The 20,487-nt window shown below is 45.7% G+C and overlaps 1 protein-coding gene across 2 annotated transcripts in view; it reads right to left on the minus strand.

Moving 5' to 3' along the window:
• Positions 1–3,435: 3,435 nt before the first annotated feature.
• The window catches only part of LOC124045055 (semaphorin-3ab-like), a 40,393-nt gene continuing 23,341 nt past the window's right edge, over positions 3,436–20,487 (minus strand). Inside the window, exons 7-17 of one of the 2 annotated variants that reach the window (XM_046364275.1) lie at positions 18,935–19,080; positions 18,526–18,640; positions 13,242–13,314; positions 11,352–11,496; positions 7,639–7,858; positions 7,464–7,552; positions 7,302–7,343; positions 6,593–6,747; positions 6,231–6,292; positions 4,606–4,748; positions 3,436–4,394 (exon numbers count right to left, since the gene is read on the minus strand). In XM_046364275.1, coding sequence (XP_046220231.1) covers positions 3,942–4,394; positions 4,606–4,748; positions 6,231–6,292; positions 6,593–6,747; positions 7,302–7,343; positions 7,464–7,552; positions 7,639–7,858; positions 11,352–11,496; positions 13,242–13,314; positions 18,526–18,640; positions 18,935–19,080 — 1,643 coding nt within the window. In that variant the 3' untranslated portion in view covers positions 3,436–3,941. Of the gene's footprint in view, positions 4,395–4,605; positions 4,749–6,230; positions 6,293–6,592; positions 6,751–7,301; positions 7,344–7,463; positions 7,553–7,638; positions 7,859–11,351; positions 11,497–13,241; positions 13,315–18,525; positions 18,641–18,934; positions 19,081–20,487 lie in introns of both variants that reach the window. The other variant, XM_046364274.1, reaches the window with a different exon arrangement.

Raw genomic sequence — 20,487 nt, forward strand, 5'->3', positions numbered from 1 at the left:
TGCGCTGCCGGAGCCTCCTGCCTGTTCAGCGCAGCCAGAGCTGCCAGCCTGCATGGAGCAGCGAGAGATGCCAGGTTGCATGGAGCAGCCAGAGCTGCCAGTCTGCATAGAGCAGCCAGAGCTGTCAGTCTGCATAGAGCTGCCAGTCTGCACAGAGCTGCCAGTCTGCATGGAATAGCCAGAGCTGCCAGTCTGCATGGAGCAGCCAGAGCTGTCAGTCTGCATGGAGCAGCCTGAGCTGTCAATCTGCATGGAGCAGCCTGAGCTGTCAATCTGCATGGAGCAGCCAGAGCTGCCAGTCTGCATGGAGCAGCCAGAGCTGCCAATCTGCATGGAGCAGCCAGAGCTGCCAGTCTCAATGGAGCAGCCAGAGCTGTCAGTCAGCATGGAGCAGCCAGAGCAGCTAGATCCGCCAGTCAGCCATGATCTTCCAGATCTGCCAGTCAACCAGATTCTTCCCGATCTGCCAGTCAACCAGACTCTTCCAGATCTGCCAGTCAACCAGAATCTTCCAGATCCGCCAGCAAGCCAGGATCTACCGGAGCCTACTACCTGCCTGAGCTTCATCTCAGTACTGGGCTTCCTCTCAGTACTGGGCTTCCTCTCAGTACTGGGCTTCCCCTCAGTACTGGGCTTCAACTCAGTCCCGGGCTTCCCCTCAGTCCCGGGCTGCCCCTCAGTCCCGGGCTCAGTCCCGAGCTCCCCTCAGTCCCGAGCCAGTCCCGAGCTGCCCCTCAGTCCCGAGCTGCCCCTCAGTCCCGAGCTGCCCCTCAGTCACGAGCTGCCCCTCAGTCCAGTGGGGTTCTGGGTGAGGACTATTAGGCCATGGTCGGCGGCGAGGGTGGATTATCCCAGGACGCGAGGGGGAGGAACTATGACATTTATGGAGTGGGGTCCACGTCCTGAGCTGGAGCCGCCACCATGGACAGACGCCCACCCGGACCCGCCCTATGGTTTTGAGGTGCGTCCGGGAGTCCGCACCTTAGGGGGGTGGTCTGTCACGTCTTGGTCTTAGTATTTTGTGTTTTCTTTAATTATTTGTTCAGGCCAGGGTGTGACATGGGTTTATTGTGTTGTCGTATTGGGGTTTTTGTAGGCATTGGGATTGTGGCTGATTAGGGTTGTGTCTAGCATAGGCTTGGCTGCCTGAGGTGGTTCTCAATCAGAGTCAGGTGATTTTCGTTGTCTCTGATTGGGAACCATATTTAGGTAGCCTGGGTTTCACTGTGTATTTTGTGGGTGATTGTTCCTGTCTCTGTGTTAGTTATTCACCAGACAGGCTGTATAGGTTGTCACGTTCCGTTTGTTGTTTTGTAATATAATAGTTATTTCATGTATCGCTATTCTTCATTAAAGAACATGAGTAACCACCACGCTGCATTTTGGTCCGACTCTCCTTCAACAGACGAACGCCGTTACACTCTGCAGATCCTCTCAAGCTCTGTCAGGTTGGATGGGGAGCGTTGCTGCACAGCTATTTTCAGGTCTCTCCAGAGATGTTTGATCCGGTTCAAGTCCAGGCTCTGGCTGGCCCACTCAAGGACATTCAGAGACTTGTCCTGAAGCCACTCCTGCTTTGTCTTGGCTGTGTGCTTGGGGTCGTTGTCCTTTTGGAAGGTGAACCTTTGCCCCAGTATAAGGTCCTGAGCTCTCTGGAGCAGGTTTTCATCAAGGCTCTCTCTGTATCATGCTCCGTTCATCTTTCCCTCGATCCTGACTAGTCTCCCAGTCCCTGCAGCTGAAAAACATCTCTAGAGCATGATGCTGCCACTATCCATGCTTCACCATAGGGATGGCACCAGGTTACCTCCAGACGTGACACTTCTCATTCAGGCCAAAATGTTAAATCTTGGTTTCATCAGACCAGAGAATCATGTTTCTCAAGGTTTGAGAGTCCTTTAGGTGCCTTTTGGCAAACCCCAAGTGGGCTTCCATCTGGCCATTCTACCATAAAGGCCTGATTGGTGGAGTTCTGCAGAGATGGTTGTCCTTCTGGAAGGTTCTCCCATCTCCACAGAGGAACTCTGGATCTCTGTCAGAATGACCATCGGGTTCTTGGTCACCTCCTTCTAGGAAGGTGGTTCCAAACTTCTTCCATTTAAGAATGATGGAGGCCACTGTGTTCTTGGGGACCTTCAATGCTGCAGACATTTTTTGTACCCTTCCCCAGATCTGTGCCTTGACACAATCCTGTCTCGGAGCTCTACGGACAATTCCTTCACCATGACGGCTTGGTTTTTGCTCTGACATGCATTGTCAACTGTCGGACCTCATATAGACAGGTGTGTGCGTTTCCATATCATGTCCAATCAATTGAATCTACGACAGGTGGACTCCAATCAAGTTGTAGAAACATCTCAAGGATGATCAATGGAAACAGGATGTACCTAAGCTCAATTTCGAGTCTCATAGCAACGGGTCTTATGTAAATAAGGTATTTCTGTTTTTTATTTGTAATAAATTAGAAACAAATCTAAAAACCAGTTTTTGCTTTGTCATTATGGGGTATTGTGTGTAGATTTTTGATCTGTAAAAAGTTGTTTATCCATTTTTGAGTAAGGCTGTATCATAACAAAATATGGAAAAAGTCAAGGGGTTTGAATACTTTCCGAATGCACTGCATGTGTGCGTGTATGTCTCCCTTTGTTGATTGACAGGCTTCCTATAGCACAAAAAGGAAACGTATGAAAACATACTGGCAGAATTTAATATTTACATTGGGTGTCTCCTTAACTTGGGAGAGATCAATTGAAAACATTTGATTTAATTTTAAAGTCAATTTGGAAAATCACATGAAATAAATATTGGCACAGAGATACAAATATACGCTACACAATGAAATACATGAGCGCATAATGAATCAGGGAAGGATCTGAACAAGGTCTTTGAGGAAAGCATCAACATTACCTGTTTCATTATAAAATACTTTCCATCATACTTTAAGGTAGTGAATAAAGTACACACACACACACACACACACACACACACACACACACACACACACACACACACACACACACACACACACACACACACACACACACACACACACACACACACACACACACACACACACACACACACACACACACACACACACACACACACACACATGCGCGCGCCGCGAGGACATTGCTCAGTAAAGAAGTCTGACAACATTAAAAATGTCTCTGTCTCTCTCTGCTTTTATGCAGCTGCTCCAGAACATAAAACTAAAGTTTATTTTCCTACAGCATTAGAAGTGCTTTAGCTTTGCTGCATTTAATTTTGGCAGTCTTGCAAGTTTGACTCAGATTTCCCCCTTTTAATTCCTCTGATGCACTAATGTCAAACACACCCAGCATCAATGATGCCAGTTATGTGGAGTCAAGCTTGAGTTGAAAGCCTGATGAACACCACAGAGCATTTACTAAATAAAACTGACCTTAATACAACTACTGAAACAAACCTTTTTATTCAAAACATAAATAAATACGACACATAGTTAAATAATATTTTTTTTACATTAAACATCAAAGACAAATCACAAATGTTGTGCCTCAGAGACACATAAGTCTCTCTCACGTGCTTGAGTCCTTTTGACTCCCTCTCTGTCTTTCGTTGGGACAGATCCCAGCTAGCTTCACCTCCTCTGTACATTAGACCCAGTCAGTTCCTCAGACAAGTTCACATAGTGGGTCTTATGAGACACCACATTCTTCCAGGTCCTCTTCATGCCTTAATATATTCCTCACCATTCTCTTGGACATGCTGTGCATCCTTCATACAACACGCTACGCAACCACATTCACATTTCTGAGTCCAGCCCACACTGAACCTCCTATGTCCCCAATCTACATGAATATGTGTTTTTGTAAGTGTGTGTGTGTGTGTCTTTGAGAAAGTGAGACAGTGTTTGAGGGTGTAAGTCAGAAGAAAGCATGTTCTAGACAGTAGAGCATCTAAGCACTTCGTGGAGACCTCTGCTGGGGTTTGCTCCTGCTCTTCCTCCCGCCTCCTCCTCCACCTCCACCTCGGCCTCCATGTTTGTGCCTCTCGCCCCTGGGGCCGTCCCCTGTCTTGCGGTTGGTGTCCTTGGTCTGATCCTGGTCGCGGTTGCGGTTCCGGCGTTGTCGGAAGCCCAGCCTCTGACAGTGCTTCTCCAGGCTGCTGGGATGGATGAGGGCCATGACGTCCTGGTACCAAGGCTGGAAGGCATCTGGGCTTGGGTTAGGGTTGTTAGGGGACCAGGAGAGGGCACGGGAGGGGCTCCACACACTCAGACGGATGGTGACGGCAGTCCAACGGAAGCCATGCTCCTCCAGTTGACAGTGGTACACGCCAGAGTGGCCCATCTCGGCCTGACGGATCAGAACACCTCTCTCTATCACCACCAGCTGCTCTCCTGACTGCAACTGCAACACAGAGAGAAGTGTGAGTGTGTAGGCCAGCGTGTGTGTGTGTGTGTGTGTGTGTGTGTGTGTGTGTGTGTGTGTGTGTGTGTGTGTGTGTGTGTGTGTGTGTGTGTGTGTGTGTGTGTGTGTGTGTGTGTGTGTGTGTGTGTGTGTGTGTGTGTGTGTGTGTGTGTGTGTGTGTGTGTGTAACTGCCTGTGTGTCAGCATGTACCTGATGCAGCTCAGGGCTGTTCTCTCCTGCCTGTATGTACCAGGTGACGGCTGCATGTCTGGATTTGGGCATGCACTCCAGATAGGTGCTGTTACCCTCAGCAACCATCATCATCTTCTGCTCTGCTTTCACCTGCAGACCAGCTGAACAGAGACAGATAAAATTGTCACAAGGTCTGCTCTATATAGAAACCCAAGCTAGTATGCATTACCAGTCAAAAGTTTGAACACCTACTCATTCAAGGGATTTCTTTATTTTTAGTATTTTCTACATTGTGGAATAATAGTGAAGACATCAAAACTATGAAATAACACACATGGAATCATGTAGTAACCGAAAAAGTGTTAAACAAATCAAAGTAAATTTAATATTTGAGATTCATAAAAGTAGCCACCCTTTGCTTTGATGACTGCTTTGCACACTCTTGGCATTCTCTCAACCAGCTTCATGAGGTAGTCACCTGGAATGCATTTAAATGAACAGGTGTGCCTTGTTAAAAGTTCATTTGTGGAATTTCTTTCCTTCTTAATGCGTTACAGCCTATCAGTAAAGTTGTGACAAGGTAGGGGTGGTATACAGAAGATAACCCTGTTTGGTAAAAGACCAAGTCCATACTATGGCAAGAACAGCTCAAATAAGCAAAGAGAAACAACAGTCCATCATTCCTTTAAGACATGAAGGTCAGTCAATGCGTAAAATTTCAAGAACTTTGAAAGTTTCTTCAAGTGCAGTTGCAAAAACCATCAAGTGCTATGATGAAACTGGCTTTCATGAGGACCTCCACAGGAAAGGAAGACCCAGAGTTACTTCTTAATAATAAGAAGAGACTTGCTTGAGCCAAGAAACATGAGCAATGGACATGAGACCGGTGGAAATCTGTCCTTTAGTCTGATGACTCCAAATTTGAGATTTTTGGTTCCAACCGCCGTGTCTTTGTGAGATGCAGAGTAGAGTGTAGGTGAATGGATGATCCCCGCATGTGTGGTTCCCACCGTGAAGCATGGAAGAGGTGTGATAGTGTGGGGGTGCTTTGCTGGTGACACTGTCAGTGATTTGTTTAGAATTCAAGGCACACTTAACCAGTATGGCTACCACAGCATTCTGCAATGATACACCATCCCATCTAGTTTGCACTTAGTGGGACTATCATTCGTTTTTCAAAAGGACAATGACCCAAAACACACTTCACAGGCTTTGTAAGGGCAATTTGACCAAGAAGGAGAGTGATGGAGTGCTGCATCAGATGTCCTGGCCTTCACAATCACCCAACCTCAAACCAATTGAGATGATTCGGGATGAGTTGGACGGCTGTGCTCAGCATATATAGGAACTCCTTCAAGACAGTTGATAAAGGATTCCTCTTGAAGCTGGTTGAGAGAATGCCTGTCATAAAGGCAAAGGGTGGCTACTTTGAAGAATCTCAAATATTAAATATATTTGGATTTATTTAACACTTTTTTGGTTACTACATGATTCCATGTGTGTTATTTCATAGTTTTGATGACTTCCCTATTATTAGGAAATAGTGCAAACAAAGAAAAACCCTTGAATGAGTAGGTGTGTCCAAACTTTTTGACTGGTACTGTATGTCTGTGGGGTTGCGGCTTCTGACAGTCTCTGCTCACCTCCCTGTCTGACACACTGTGTCAAAGGGTCCTCCTCATCACCAACCTGGCGAGCGTTCCTCCTTCGGTGAGAGAGAAAAAATACATAATGGTAGATAAGAGTATGCACTAAATGTGAGCATTTATGAGTAGGGCAGGCCTATAGCTACATAGACATGTATTGGATGAGTGGGTACTGGGTATATGAGAGTGAGCAGGCATGTCATAGACTTAAACTTACAACTTTATTTTCCTCTCTATTTTAACAGTATGTTTCTTCGTGTTTAGTTTATACTGTAGTTCTATACTGTAACTGTGTGAAGTGCTAGCTAGATATACAGTAAGTGTTGGGTCTGGGTTGCGTGTGAGCTAAGCGTGTCCACCTGCGTGCAATGGGCATGAAGGGGCTGCAGGCGTGTCCGTCCCAGGTGCAGTAGGGATCTCTGGCCAGACAGCATTCAGTGCAGGCCTGGCCGTACAGCTCACACTGGAACAGAGCCAACTGGGCCACACCCTCCGCAGAACCCACAAACAGCCACTGCTGTAGTCACACACACACACACACACACACACACACACACACACACACACACACACACACACACACACACACACACACACACACACACACACACACACACACACACACACACACACACACACACACACACACACACACACACACAAAAAGCAAAAAGAAAACAGAAGAAAAACACATCATTATAAAATGGCTGAGAGAGCAAATGCCACAACCGTCAGTTATTTCAGGAATTATGCTTTCGATGATTCACACTTTCCAAATTCACACACGACTGAGACTGACTGCTACAGAGCATGTTTACGTGTGTTTATGTAGATTCACCATCTCAATGTGCACCAGCCCACTAGGCAAAAACTGGTTGTTTCCATGTCATTTCAATTAAATTACTTTGAACTAACATAGAATAGACGTTGGATTGACGTCTGTAGCCAGTGGGATTCCTCATCGCTCTGTGGTTACCATAGCAACCAGTGCTTAAGCACTTCTTGGAGATATAAGATGGGGAGCTTTGTGTGTGTTTGGGGGGGAGGGTATATGTGCATCATTCTTACCTTTTTCTTGGACAGTGTCATGGTAGTCACAGGTGACTTGTGCTGTGGTGGGAGAGGGGAAAAGGTGTTAGGGTAAACCAGACAACAGAAGAAACTACAGATATGTCAAAAAATGATCTAAAACTACAGATTTGTCAAAGTAAGGATACAACAAACTTGTACCTGGAAGACCTGCAGCTGCTCCAGGGTGACCTCCTGGGTGCCACCGTGTTCTTTAGGGAGGGGGATAGACTTCAGCACCTGGCCTGAGTCTGCAACACAGAGGACACTCCTGCTTGTACTGTACTCAAACACACACTCACGTGCACGCACACATACACAAAACCTATCCCCACACCTGTGCCAATGAACAGGACGTCATACTGTCCGTCCACTGCCTCTACTCGGTCCACGAGCAGTCGGCTGAACTTGTAGTGCACTCCCACCCTGACCAACAGAGGGCACCCTCCCTGCGGCAGCACTGCTTCCTGCAGCAGAGGGTGGGTACGGCTGAAGAAGATGACGTCATCAGGGTACTCCCGGGTGGAGCTGTAGCTACCGTATGTACTGCTGGGACACTGAAGGGAGAGGGAGAGAGATAGGGAGAGCTGCATTGGCATCAAGCATTCAATGAAATGGAAAGAGTTGGGCAAAACATGGTTAAAGTTGGGATCAAATTAAGGTTGAGAAGAGTTGTAAAAAGTTGTGCCTTTGGACTAGAATATTTGTTGAGCTTGAGTTGGGTCAAAGATAGTGCTTGTATTCCTTAATTTCGACTGGTAGAGAGCCTCGTTCCCAGCTACATTCAGTATACAGTGGCAAGAAAAAGTATGTGAACCCTTTGGAAATACCTGGATTTCTGAATAAATTGGTCATAAAATTTGATCTGATCTTCATCTAGGTTAAAACAAATAGACAAACAGTCTGCTTAAACTAACACAAAAACAATAACATGCTTTCATGTCTTTATTGAACACACCGTGTAAACATTTATAGTGCAGGGTGGAAAAAGTGAAACCTTGGATTCAATAACTGGTTGACCCTCCTTTAGCAGCAATAACCTCAACCAAACATTTTCTGTAGTTGCAGATCAGACCTGCACAATGTTCAGGAGGAATTTTGGACCATTTCTCTTCACAAAACTGTGTCAGTTCAGTAATATTCTTGGAATGTCTGGTGTGAACCGCTCTCTTGAGGTCATGCCACAGCATCTCAATCGGTTTGAGGTCAGGACTCTGACTGGGCCACTCCAGAAGGCATATTTTCTTCTGTTGAAGCCAATCTGTTGTTGATTTACTTCTGTGTTTTGGATCATTGTCCTGTTGCATCACCCAATTTCTGTTGAGCTTCAATTGGTGGACAGAGAGCCTAATATTCTCCTGAAAAATGTCTTGATAAACTTGAGAATTAATTTATCCGTCGATGATAGCAAGCTGTCAAGGCAATGAGGCAGCAAAGCAGCCCCAAACCATGATGCTCCTCCACCATACTTTACAGTTGTTGATGTTGGTGTGCTGTGCCTTTTTTTCCTCCACACATGGGGTTGTGTGTTCCTTCCAACAACTCAACTGTAGTTTCATCTGTCCACAGAATATTTTGCCAGTAATGCAGTGGAACATCCAAACTTCAGACTTGCAGCAATGGATTATTTTTGGACAGCAGTGGCTTCTTTCGTGGTGTCCTCCCATGAACAACATTCTTGTTGACTGTTTTACGAATCGTAGACTCGTCAACAGAGATGTTAGCGTGTTCAGGAGATTTCTGTAGATCTTTTAAGCTGACACGCTAGCATTCTTCCTAACCTCATTGTGCATTCTGCATTGTGCTCTTGCAGTCATCTTTTTTAGGATGGCCACTCTTAGGGAAAGTAGCAACAGTGCTGAACTTTCTCAATTTATAGACAATTTTGCTTATTGGGGACTGATGAACATCAAGTTTTTTAGAGATACTTTTGTAACCCTTTCCAGCTTTATGCAAGGCAACAGTTCTTAATCTTGGGTCTTCTGAGCTCTCTTTTGTTTGAGGCATGGTTCACATTAGGCAATGCTTCTTGTGAATAGCAAACTCAAATTTTGTGAGTGTTTTTTATATGGCAAGGCAGCTCTAACCAACATCTCCAATCTCGTCTCATTGATTGGACTCCGGGTTAGCTGACTCCTGACTCCAATTAGCTTTCGGAGAAGTCATTAGCCTAGGGGTTCACATACTTTTTCCAGCCTACACTGAATGTTTAAATTATTCAATATAGACAAGAAAAATACAATAATTTGTGTGTATAAGCACAGTATGTTTGTCTATTGTTGTGACTAAGATGAAGATCAGATCAAAATTGATGACCAATTTATGCAGAAATCCAGGTAAATCCAAAGGGTTCACGTACAGTTGAAGTCGAAAGTTTACATACAGTTAGGTTGGAGTCATTAAAAAAACATTTTTCAACCACTCCACACATTTCTTGTTAACAAACTATAGTTTTGGCAAGTCGGTTAGGACATCTACTTTGTGCATGACACAAGTAGTTTTTCCAACAATTGTTTACATACAGATTATTTCACTTATAATTCACTATCACAATTCCAGTGGGTCAGAAGTTTACATACACAAAGTTGTTTGTGCCTTTAAACAGCTTGTAAAATTCCAGAAAATGATGTCATGGCTTTAGAAGCTTCTGATAGGCTAATTGACATCATTTGAGTCAATTGGCGGTGTGCCTGTAGATATATTTCAAGGCCTACCTTCAAACTCAGTTCCTCTTTGCTTGACATCATGGGAAAATCAAAAGAAATCAGCCAAGACCTCAGAAAACAAACTGTAGAACTCCACAAGTCTGGTTCATCCTTGGTAACATTTTCCAAACACCTGAAGGAACCACGTTCATCTGTACAAACATTAGTACGCAAGTACTATTGGACCATGTAGCTGTCATACTGCTCAGGAAGGATACACGTTCTGTCTCCTAGAGAGGAATGTACTTTGGTGCAAAAAGTGCAAATCAATCCCAGAACAACAGCAAAGGGCCTTGTGAATATGCTGGAGGAAACCAGTACAAAAGTATCTATATCCACAGTAAAACGAGTCCTATATCGACATAACCTGAAAGGCCGCTCAGCAAGGAAGAAGCCATGGCTCCAAAACCGCCATGAAAAGCCAGACTACGGTTTGCAACTGCACATGGGGACAAAGATTGTGCTTTTTGGAGAAATGTCCTCTGGTCTGATGAAACAAAAATAGAAATGTTTGGCCATAACGACCATTGTTATGTTTGGAGGGAAAAGGGGGGAGGCTTGCAAGCTGAAGAACACCATCCCAACCATGAAGCACCGGGGTGGCAGCATCATGTTATGGGGGTGCTTTGCTGCAGGAGGGACTAGTGCACTTCACAAAATAGATGGGGATCATGAGGAAAGAAAATTATGTGGATATATTGAAGCAACATCTCAAGACATCAGTCAGGAAGTTAAAGCTTGGTCGCAAATGGGTCTTCCAAATGGACAATGACCCCAAGCATACTTCCAAAGTTGTGGCAAAATGGCTTAAGGACAACAAAGTCAAGGTATTGGAGTGGCCATCACAAAGCCCTGACCTCAATCCCATAGAAAATTTGTGGTCAGAACTGAAGAAGTGTGTGCAGGCAAGGCCTACAAACCTGACTCAGTTACACCAGCTCTGTCAGGAGGAATGGGCCAAAATTCACCCAACTTATTGTGGGAAGCTTGTGGAAGGCTATTCGAAACATTTGACCCAAGTTAAACAATTTAAAGGCAATGCTACCAAATACTAATTGAGTGTATGCAAACTTCTGACCCACTGGGAATGTGATGAAAGAAATAAAAGCTGAAATAAATCATTCTCTCTACTATTATTCTGACATTTCACATTCTTAAAATAAAAAAGAACTGACCTAAGATGGGAAATTTTTACTTGGATTACTGAGTTTAACAACTGAGTTTAAATGTATTTGGCTAAGGTATATATAAACGTCTGACTTCAACTGTACTTTTTCTTGCCACGAATCAGAATATGGTGAGTAACGATGGACAGGGAATGGCAGCTCATTAGTAGAGAACTTACTGTGCCAGGTCTTGGATAGGGGACCTTTCCTGTGAACTCAGCCCACTTGTACTGCGGTCCCTCCTTGTGGTAGAAGTTTCCCTTGAAGGCCCTTACCACGTCCTGCATGCGGTACACACACACCGCTGAACCATTCAGAACGTCACTGTGGGGAAGAGAGGGGATAGTGTGTCAGTCATTATTACCTTTCAATCAACTGTCACATGTTTTAGAAAGAAAATCATTTTTATGTCCGTTAAAAATAACATCAAATTGATCATAAATACAGTGTAGACATTGTTAATGTTGTAAATGACTACTGTAGCTGGAAAAGGCAGATTATTTATGGAATATCTACATAGGCGTACAGAGGCCCATTATCAGCAACCATCACTCCTGTGTTCCAATGGCACTTTGTGTTAGCTAATCCAAGTTTATAATTTTAAAAGAAAAATTGCCAGGAAACTGAAGATCTCGTACAACGCTGTGTACTACTCCCTTCACAGAACAGCGCAAACTGGCCCTAACCAGAATAGAAAGAGGAGTGGGAGGCCCCGGTTCACAACTGAGCAAGAGGACAAGTACATTAGAGTGTCTAGTATGAGAAACAGACGCCTCACCAGTCCACAACTGGCAGCTTCATTAAATAGTACCCGCAGAACACCAGTCTCAACCTCAACAGTGAGGAGGTGACTCCAGGATGCTGGCCTTGTCCTCTTGCTCAGTTGTGCACCGGGGCCTCCCACTTCTCTTTCTATTCTGGTTATAGCCAGTTTGCAGTGTTCTGTGAAGGGAGTAGTACACAGCGTTGTACAAGATCTTCAGTTTCTTGGCAATTTCTCGCATGGAATAGCCTTCATTTCTCAGAACAAGAATAGACTGACGAGTTTCAGAAGAAAGTTCTTTGTTTCTAGTCATTTTGAGCCTGTAATCGAATCCACAAATGCTGATGCTCCAGATACTAGACTAGTCTAAAGAAGGTCAGTTTTATTGCTTCTTTAATCAACAACACTTTTCAGCTGTGCTGACATAATTGCAAAATGATTTTCTAATGAGCAATTAGCCTTTTCAAATGATAAACTTGGATTAGCTAACACAATGTGCCATTGGAACACAGGAGTGATGGTTGCTGATAATGGGCCTCTGCACACCTATGTAGATATTCCATTTTAAAAATCTGCCGTTTCCAACTACGATAGTCATTTACAACATTAACAATGTCTACACTGTATTTATGATCAATTTGATGTTATTTTAACAGACAAAAAAATGGATTTTGTTGATATATATGATGAAGAGGGTGAGGCTTAAGCTACATCCCTGTCTCACCCCACGGCGCTGTGTGAGGAAATGTGTGTGTTTTTTGCCAATTTTAACCGCACACTTGTTGTTTGTATACATGGATTTTATAATGTCTTATGTTTTACCCCCAACACCACTTTCCATCAATTTGTATAGCAGACCCTCATGCCAAATTGAGTCGAAGGCTTTTTTGAAATCAACAAAGCATGAAAAGAGGTTGTCAATTAGGGTGTGCAGGGTGAATACATGTTCTGTCGTACGGTAATTTGGTAAAGAGCCAATTTGACATTTGCTCAGTACCTTGTTTTCATTGAGGAAATGTACGAGTCTGCTGTTAATAATAATGCAGAGGATTTTCTCAAGGTTACTGTTGACGCATATCAGTATCTCTCTCTCTCTCTCTCTCTCTCTCTCTCTCTCTCTCTCTCTCTCTCTCTCTCTCTCTCTCTCTCTTTCTCTTCTCTCTCTCTCTCTCTCTCTCTCTCTCTCTCTCTCTCTCTCTCTCTCTCTCTCTCTCTCTCTCTCTCTCTCTCTCTCTCTCTCTCTCTCTCACACACACACACACGCACACACGCACACACACACACACATACAAACAGGCTGAATCACCTGGATGTGGTAAAGAGTCCGTAGATCAGAGGGTTCTTCTTGTCCTTCCCATCATGGAGGATAAAGATGTCCTCTGGAAGGAGAAGAGAAGGGATACATGTTGCATTAGGTGAGAAACTTGGGTCAAACTGATTATAGGGCTGATTTGCATTATTAAATATGTGACATGACAGGGTACAAGGTACATATCCACCCTCCACAGCATAGACAAGGTACATATCCACCCTCCACAGCATAGACAAGCTACATATCCACCCTCCACAGCATAGCCAAGGTGCATATCCACCCTCCACAGAATAGACATGGTACATATCCACCCTCCACAGCATAGACATGGTACATATCCACCCTCCACAGCATATACAAGGTGCATATCCACCCTCCACAGCATATACATGGTACATATCCACCCTCCACAGCATAGCCAAGGTGCATAAAGCCACACTCAACAACCCCACTTCTGAAGCCCTCAAAAGCAATGGCATGTTCAGTGGAGGGAGGCACAGAGTGCTCTACGACATCTACAAAATGACTGGTGGATCTCCAAAGCACAAGAAATACAGATATGACACTTTTATGATGCCCTGAAGAACACACACGGCCCAAGAAGTTGCTTTCTCCGTACCCTCAGAAGTGAAGATGGGTTTAGACTCAGAAACTAAAATAATCCAGAGGTGGGGTGTGCATTTTGAAAGTGACCAGAATCGTGTTCCACACTCAGAGATCCTACAGAAAACCAACTGCAGGAGCACTGACGAGTCCATCACACACCACTAGCTTAGATGGCTCAGCCATGCTATCCGGATGCCAGAGGATTGCCTGCCACAAAAGATGCTGCACGGACAGCTACAATTGGGCCATTGCTCTTCAGCTGGGTAGAAAAGGCAGCTGAAGAACCAACTGAAGACATCACTAAAGAAGTGTGGGATAAATCCTGCCTCCCTCCAGAATGTTGATGTGGACCGTTCCACCTGGCCAGGCTTCTGCCATCAAAGAGTGCAGTTGGCAGCGGAAAAAAGTACTGAACATAGTCTGGCAAGGAGACTGGCCTCAACGGCAGATAATGTGCATCCTGCATCGGATTATACAGTTGTCAGCAAACACACAAGCAGTAGTGGAAGTCATCATCGCATACGAAATGTGTGCGTATGTATGTGTGAGCATGCGAGTGAGCAAGTGTACAAGTGTGTGTGTGTGTGTGTGTGTGTGTGTGTGTGTGTGTGTGTGTGTGTGTGTGTGTGTGTGTGTGTGTGTGCGTGCGTGCGTGCGTGCGTGCGTGCGTGCGTGCGTGCGTGCGTGCGTGCGTGCGTGTGTGTGTGTGTGTGTATACAAATGTGTTCCTACTCCAAATGTGACTAATGCTGTTTGGTATGGTGGTACGGCTGAGTGGGCCAACCTAACGAATCCCAGTCAGTAATATGCATATTACATACATAGTATATTAGTATTAGTGTTACATACATAGTATATTTCAGTGTGAGAGCTGAAGACGAGCCGATCCTCCATGACCAATCCTCCTACAGCAGGCCTCTCCTGCCCTGCAGCTAGGCCTCTCCTGCCCTGCAGCTAGGCCTCTCCTGCCCTGCAACTAGGCCTCTCCTGCCCTGCAGCTAGGCCTCTCCTGCCCTGCAGCTAGGCCTCTCCTGCCCTGCAGCTAGGCCTCTCCTGCCCTGCAGCTAGGCCTCTCCTGCCCTGCAGCTAGGCCTCTCCTGCCCTGCAGCTAGGCCTCTCCTGCCCTGCAGCTAGGCCTCTCCTGCCCTACAGCAGGCCTCTCCTGCCCTGCAGCTAGGCCTCTCCTGCCCTGCAGCTAGGCCTCTCCTGCCCTGCAGCTAGGCCTCTCCTGCCCTACAGCAGGCCTCTCCTGCCCTGCAGCTAGGCCTCTCCTGCCCTGCAGCTAGGCCTCTCCTGCCCTGCAGCTAGGCCTCTCCTGCCCTACAGCAGGCCTCTCCTGCCCTGCAGCTAGGCCTCTCCTGCCCTGCAGCTAGGCCTCTCTGCCTCTCTGTCTCCTATGGCCCCACACTGTTCTCCATCCCTCCCAACCCCATGACACAGATCAACCACTGACCAAATATATGACACATGAACATGTACACAAACAAGACATTGATATGGACTTTTCAGGGAAGTTAGGAACAAATATACACAGGCAGTTAGGAAAGCAAAGGCTAGCTTTTTCAAGCAGAAAATTGCATCCTTAGCACAAACTGTATTCTGTATTTATTTATTTATCTTGCTCCTTTGCACCCCAGTATCTCTACTTGCACATTCATCTTCTGCACATCTACCACTCCAGTGTTTAATTGCTAAATTGTAATTACTTCGCCACCATGTCCTATTTATTGCCTTTACCTCCCTTATCTCACCTCATTTGCACTCACTGTATATAGATTTGGATTTTTTTCTACTGTATTATTGACTGTATGTTTGTTTATTCCATGTGTAATTCTGTGTTGTTGTATGTGTCGAACTGCTGTGCTTTATCTTGGCCAGGTCACAGTTATAAATGAGAACTTGTTCTCAACTAACCTTCCTGGTTAAATAAAGGTGAAAAAAACATAAATAAATATTAGGCACACGCAGTCTGTGTATACACAGTTACATGAACCAGTTGTACAGACAGACATACTGGATGCGACAAACAAACACATGCACACACGTACACAGGAATGCACGCACGTACACACACAAACACACAAACAGACAAACACACACGCTAGCATACAGACAGTATGTATGGTGGGCTTGTAGTTGTGGTGTGGTACACAATGAAGCGTATAACTATTCTCACATTCCTCTCGTTCCTGCTGCTTCAGGTGGCCTCGATGAGATCAGTCTGGTGGGAATCTAATCTTACCTCCCACACACACACCACTGCACACACACGCCGCCGCATAGCCCAGGGCATAACACACAGCAGAGGAGTTTGGGTACACCATGCTGTGGAGACTGCTGGCTGTCTCTCTCCTCTCTCTCTCTCTGTCTGAATAATCATCTCTCTCAAATCCCCATTTTGGGAGTCTCTTTCCTCTACATTTCTTTGTCTTTCACTTTCTCCTCACTCACTCACTCACTCACTCACTCACTCACTCTCTCGCTCTCTCTGTGTCTCTACTTTTCTTTCCAGAGGGCTCTACCTGTGTCAGTTCCTCTGAACAAAGGGATCTGTTCTCCTGGAGGGTAGATACCCTTGTCTGGCCCGCACCCCTCAGGCTCCAGCCCCTATCCTTCCCAGCCTTATCCCAAAAAACGACCGCTTCTCCTCAACTCCTCACCCCTCCTCTTCATTCCTCCTTCTCACTCCTCTTCCCTCATCAGAGTTGGGCTATCTAGGGACTAGGATGTGGGTTCTGTCTGTCATACCCTCTGGCTACACTCACACACATAGGAACTTCCTCTAAATCCCTCAAATCTATAAACCCAAAACAAACTACTCAAGACCTTTTAGTCCTCTGCTTCGGGACAGAGGTGTTCATACCTCAACTATGTGGTCTAATAGTCATTGTGTCCTGGTCCAAACCCATGGTATGACAGTCCTGAATAACAACATAATAACAACATTGCAGTGAATTCTGTTGATGGGATTCTGACCAATTACACCTTTTAAATGTTTACATGTTTCACCCACTGGCCACACATTGGTTGAATCAACATTGTTTCCACGTCGTTTCAATGAAATTATGTTGAACCAACGTGGAATAGACATTGACTTGATGTCTGTGCCCAGTGGGCTATAATTAAACCCATAAAAATGCCACTAAACTCTGATACTCTAAGACTTTCGCTTACCATGTCTCTCATAAGCTTTCAATCCAAGACTACTGTTGGAACCACTTTATTCTGACTGTAGGATTAGAAACGAATGTATTCAGTAAATGTTGATGGTTGAGTACTCAACACTGTCAACGATCCCTTTCACCTGTACAAACAGAGATGACCTGCCAGGATAGTGGCTTTTGTCAAAGCTGACACAAGTTTTGCTCAAATATTCCTGTTGAAGTTCCGGCATAGATAACAACCTGACTCAGACTGTGTCCACTCCTCCACCATGAGGGACCCGGACACACACCAGGCGCTCATGGGATTCGTAGTGTTTCTGGCCGACGGAGCATGGCGTAAACTAAACACCGGCGGCATTCTTGGGCTGATGATCTTTGATGATCTTTTCAGCTGCAATATGTCCTGGGGCAGGTTGTTGTGTGGGGATGTTTATGGTCATCCTCCCACTCACTGTCCTGGCTGAGACGTGTTGGGTTGGACAGAAAGGGGTGTGTGTCATAGTGTGTGTGTGTGTGTGTGTGTGTGTGTGTGTGTGTGTGTGTGTGTGTGTGTGTGTGTGTGTGTGTGTGTGTGTGTGTGTGTGTGTGTGTGTGTGTGTGTGTGTGTGTGTGTGTGTGTGTGTGTGTGTGTGTGTGTGTGTGTGTGTGTGTGTGTGTGTGTGTGTGTGTGTGTGCGTGCGTGCGTGCGTGTGTGTGCGTGTGTGTGTGTGTGCATGTGTGTGTGTGTGTGTGCGTGTGTGTGTCATAATGTGTGTAGTTGACTCAGTTTAACCCCAGAGAGAAGGAAGAAGGGGGTGAAGTAGGACTCAGGTTGTTTATTCTACTGTCTGGTTGTCTTTACAAAGAGAGATGTGATAAGAGACCGGTCCTGTCTCTCTGTCTCACTCTCAGCGAGGCCAGCTACTGATCACATCACTTACAGATACACCATGGCCTATATAACCACCCATGACAGAGTGCACACATAAACATAGACACACACATGCACACACACACTAATCACCCCATAACACACATGAAAACGGAAGATGAAACAGCAGAAGAACAGTACCAGACTCTTAAATCCTCTCTAATAGAGACTAAGAGACTTCAGAGCAGTTGCCTGGGCGACCAGGGCTGAAGTACTACAGAGGCAGAGCAGGGTAAATGGACAAGGCTGCTGGTCACCGTGGTAACAGTGTGGAATACCACAAGCCAGGGTGGGGTGGAGTGGAGTTATGCTGGCTGCATGATCAAACACTGGGCCAAGTGTCTGTTGGCCAAGCATAGAATCTTCACTTCCATAGCTGTTTCAGCACCAGTACAGTCTGTACAACATTCACTCCCTCCCCCACTGCGATCTTATTGAGATTGAATACTATTGAAGACATATGGTATGTCTGTTGTACTTTAGGATGATTGTCTGTATGTTTGACTTGTTGTATTCATGGTTATGGTCGGTAATCTTATGGTCATGTGTGTGGTCACTGGTAAGTAAGAGTGAGGTAAAGATGATAGTTGATACTCACGTAGTTGATCAAAGTGAGTCTGTATCCCGTCGGATCCAGGGATGGAGCAGACTATACGTGCCTTCTGGAAGGTGCTCCACTTGTTCACCAGACTCCTCTGACCCCCGATGTCATTCTGTACAGATTAGAACAGATGTCACGATCGACATAGACAGCAACTATGATAGAAAAAATATAAACAAACACACATACAGGCAACACACACACACACACACACACACACACACACACACACACACACACACACACACACACACACACACACACACACACACACACACACACACACACACACACACACACACACACACACACACACACACACACACACACACACACACACACACACACACACACACACACACACGTCAATACCAGCAGACACAACACAGGCACGTAGAGATCTTACCTTGCAGACACGTGCCACTCGGGAGTACAGCACCTTCCCAGCAGCCCCCTCTGCCTCCTGAGCCCGCTCAGTGAAGAACACGTACACCTTGTCATCCTCTGGGTTATCAGTCTCCGCCATCGAGGCCACCTTCACAAACTGGGCATCTGACAGAGAGAGAGAGAGAGAGAGAGAGAGAGAGAGAGAGAGAGAGAGAGAGAGAGAGAGAGAGAGAGAGAGAGAGAGAGAGAGAGAGAGAGAGAGAGAGAGAGAGAGAGAGAGAGAGAGAGAGAGAGAGAGGGAGAGAGAGAGGGAGAGAGAGAGAGAGAAACAAAACAACAGATCAAACTATCAAAATGCTATTTGTCCCTAAACAGAGAGTACACAGTGGCAGAATACCTGACCACTGTGACTGACCCTAAACAGAGAGTACACAGTGGCAGAATACCTGACCACTGTGACTGACCCTAAACAGAGAGAACACAGTGGCAGAATACCTGACCACTGTGACTGACCCTAAACAGAGAGTACACAGTGGCAGAATACCTGACCACTGTGACTGACCCTAAACAGAGAGTACACAGTGGCAGAATACCTGACCACTGTGACTGACCCTAAACAGAGAGTACACAGTGGCAGAATACCTGACCACTGTGACTGACCCTAAACAGAGAGTACACAGTGGCAGAATACCTGACCACTGTGACTGACCCTAAACAGAGAGTACACAGTGGCAGAATACCTGACCACTGTGACTGACCCTAAACAGAGAGAACACAGTGGCAGAATACCTGACCACTGTGACTGACCCTAAACAGAGAGTACACAGTGGCAGAATACCTGACCACTGTGACTGACCCTAAACAGAGAGAACACAGTGGCAGAATACCTGACCACTGTGACTGACCCTAAACAGAGAGTACACAGTGGCAGAATACCTGACCACTGTGACTGACCCTAAACAGAGAGTACACAGTGGCAGAATACCTGACCACTGTGACTGACCCTAAACAGAGAGTACACAGTGGCAGAATACCTGACCACTGTGACTGACCCTAAACAGAGAGTACACAGTGGCAGAATACCTGACCACTGTGACTGACCCTAAACAGAGAGTACACAGTGGCAGAATACCTGACCACTGTGACTGACCCTAAACAGAGAGAACACAGTGGCAGAATACCTGACCACTGTGACTGACCCTAAACAGAGAGTACACAGTGGCAGAATACCTGACCACTGTGACTGACCCTAAACAGAGAGTACACAGTGGCAGAATACCTGACCACTGTGACTGACCCTAAACAGAGAGTACACAGTGGCAGAATACCTGACCACTGTGACTGACCCTAAACAGAGAGTACACAGTGGCAGAATACCTGACCACTGTGACTGACCCTAAACAGAGAGTACACAGTGGCAGAATACCTGACCACTGTGACTGACCCTAAACAGAGAGTACACAGTGGCAGAATACCTGACCACTGTGACTGACCCTAAACAGAGAGTACACAGTGGCAGAATACCTGACCACTGTGACTGACCTAAACTTAAGGAAAGCTTTGACTGTACAG

Source organism: Oncorhynchus gorbuscha, linkage group LG10 (genome assembly GCF_021184085.1).
Source record: "Oncorhynchus gorbuscha isolate QuinsamMale2020 ecotype Even-year linkage group LG10, OgorEven_v1.0, whole genome shotgun sequence".
NCBI classification, from domain to species: domain Eukaryota; kingdom Metazoa; phylum Chordata; class Actinopteri; order Salmoniformes; family Salmonidae; genus Oncorhynchus; species Oncorhynchus gorbuscha.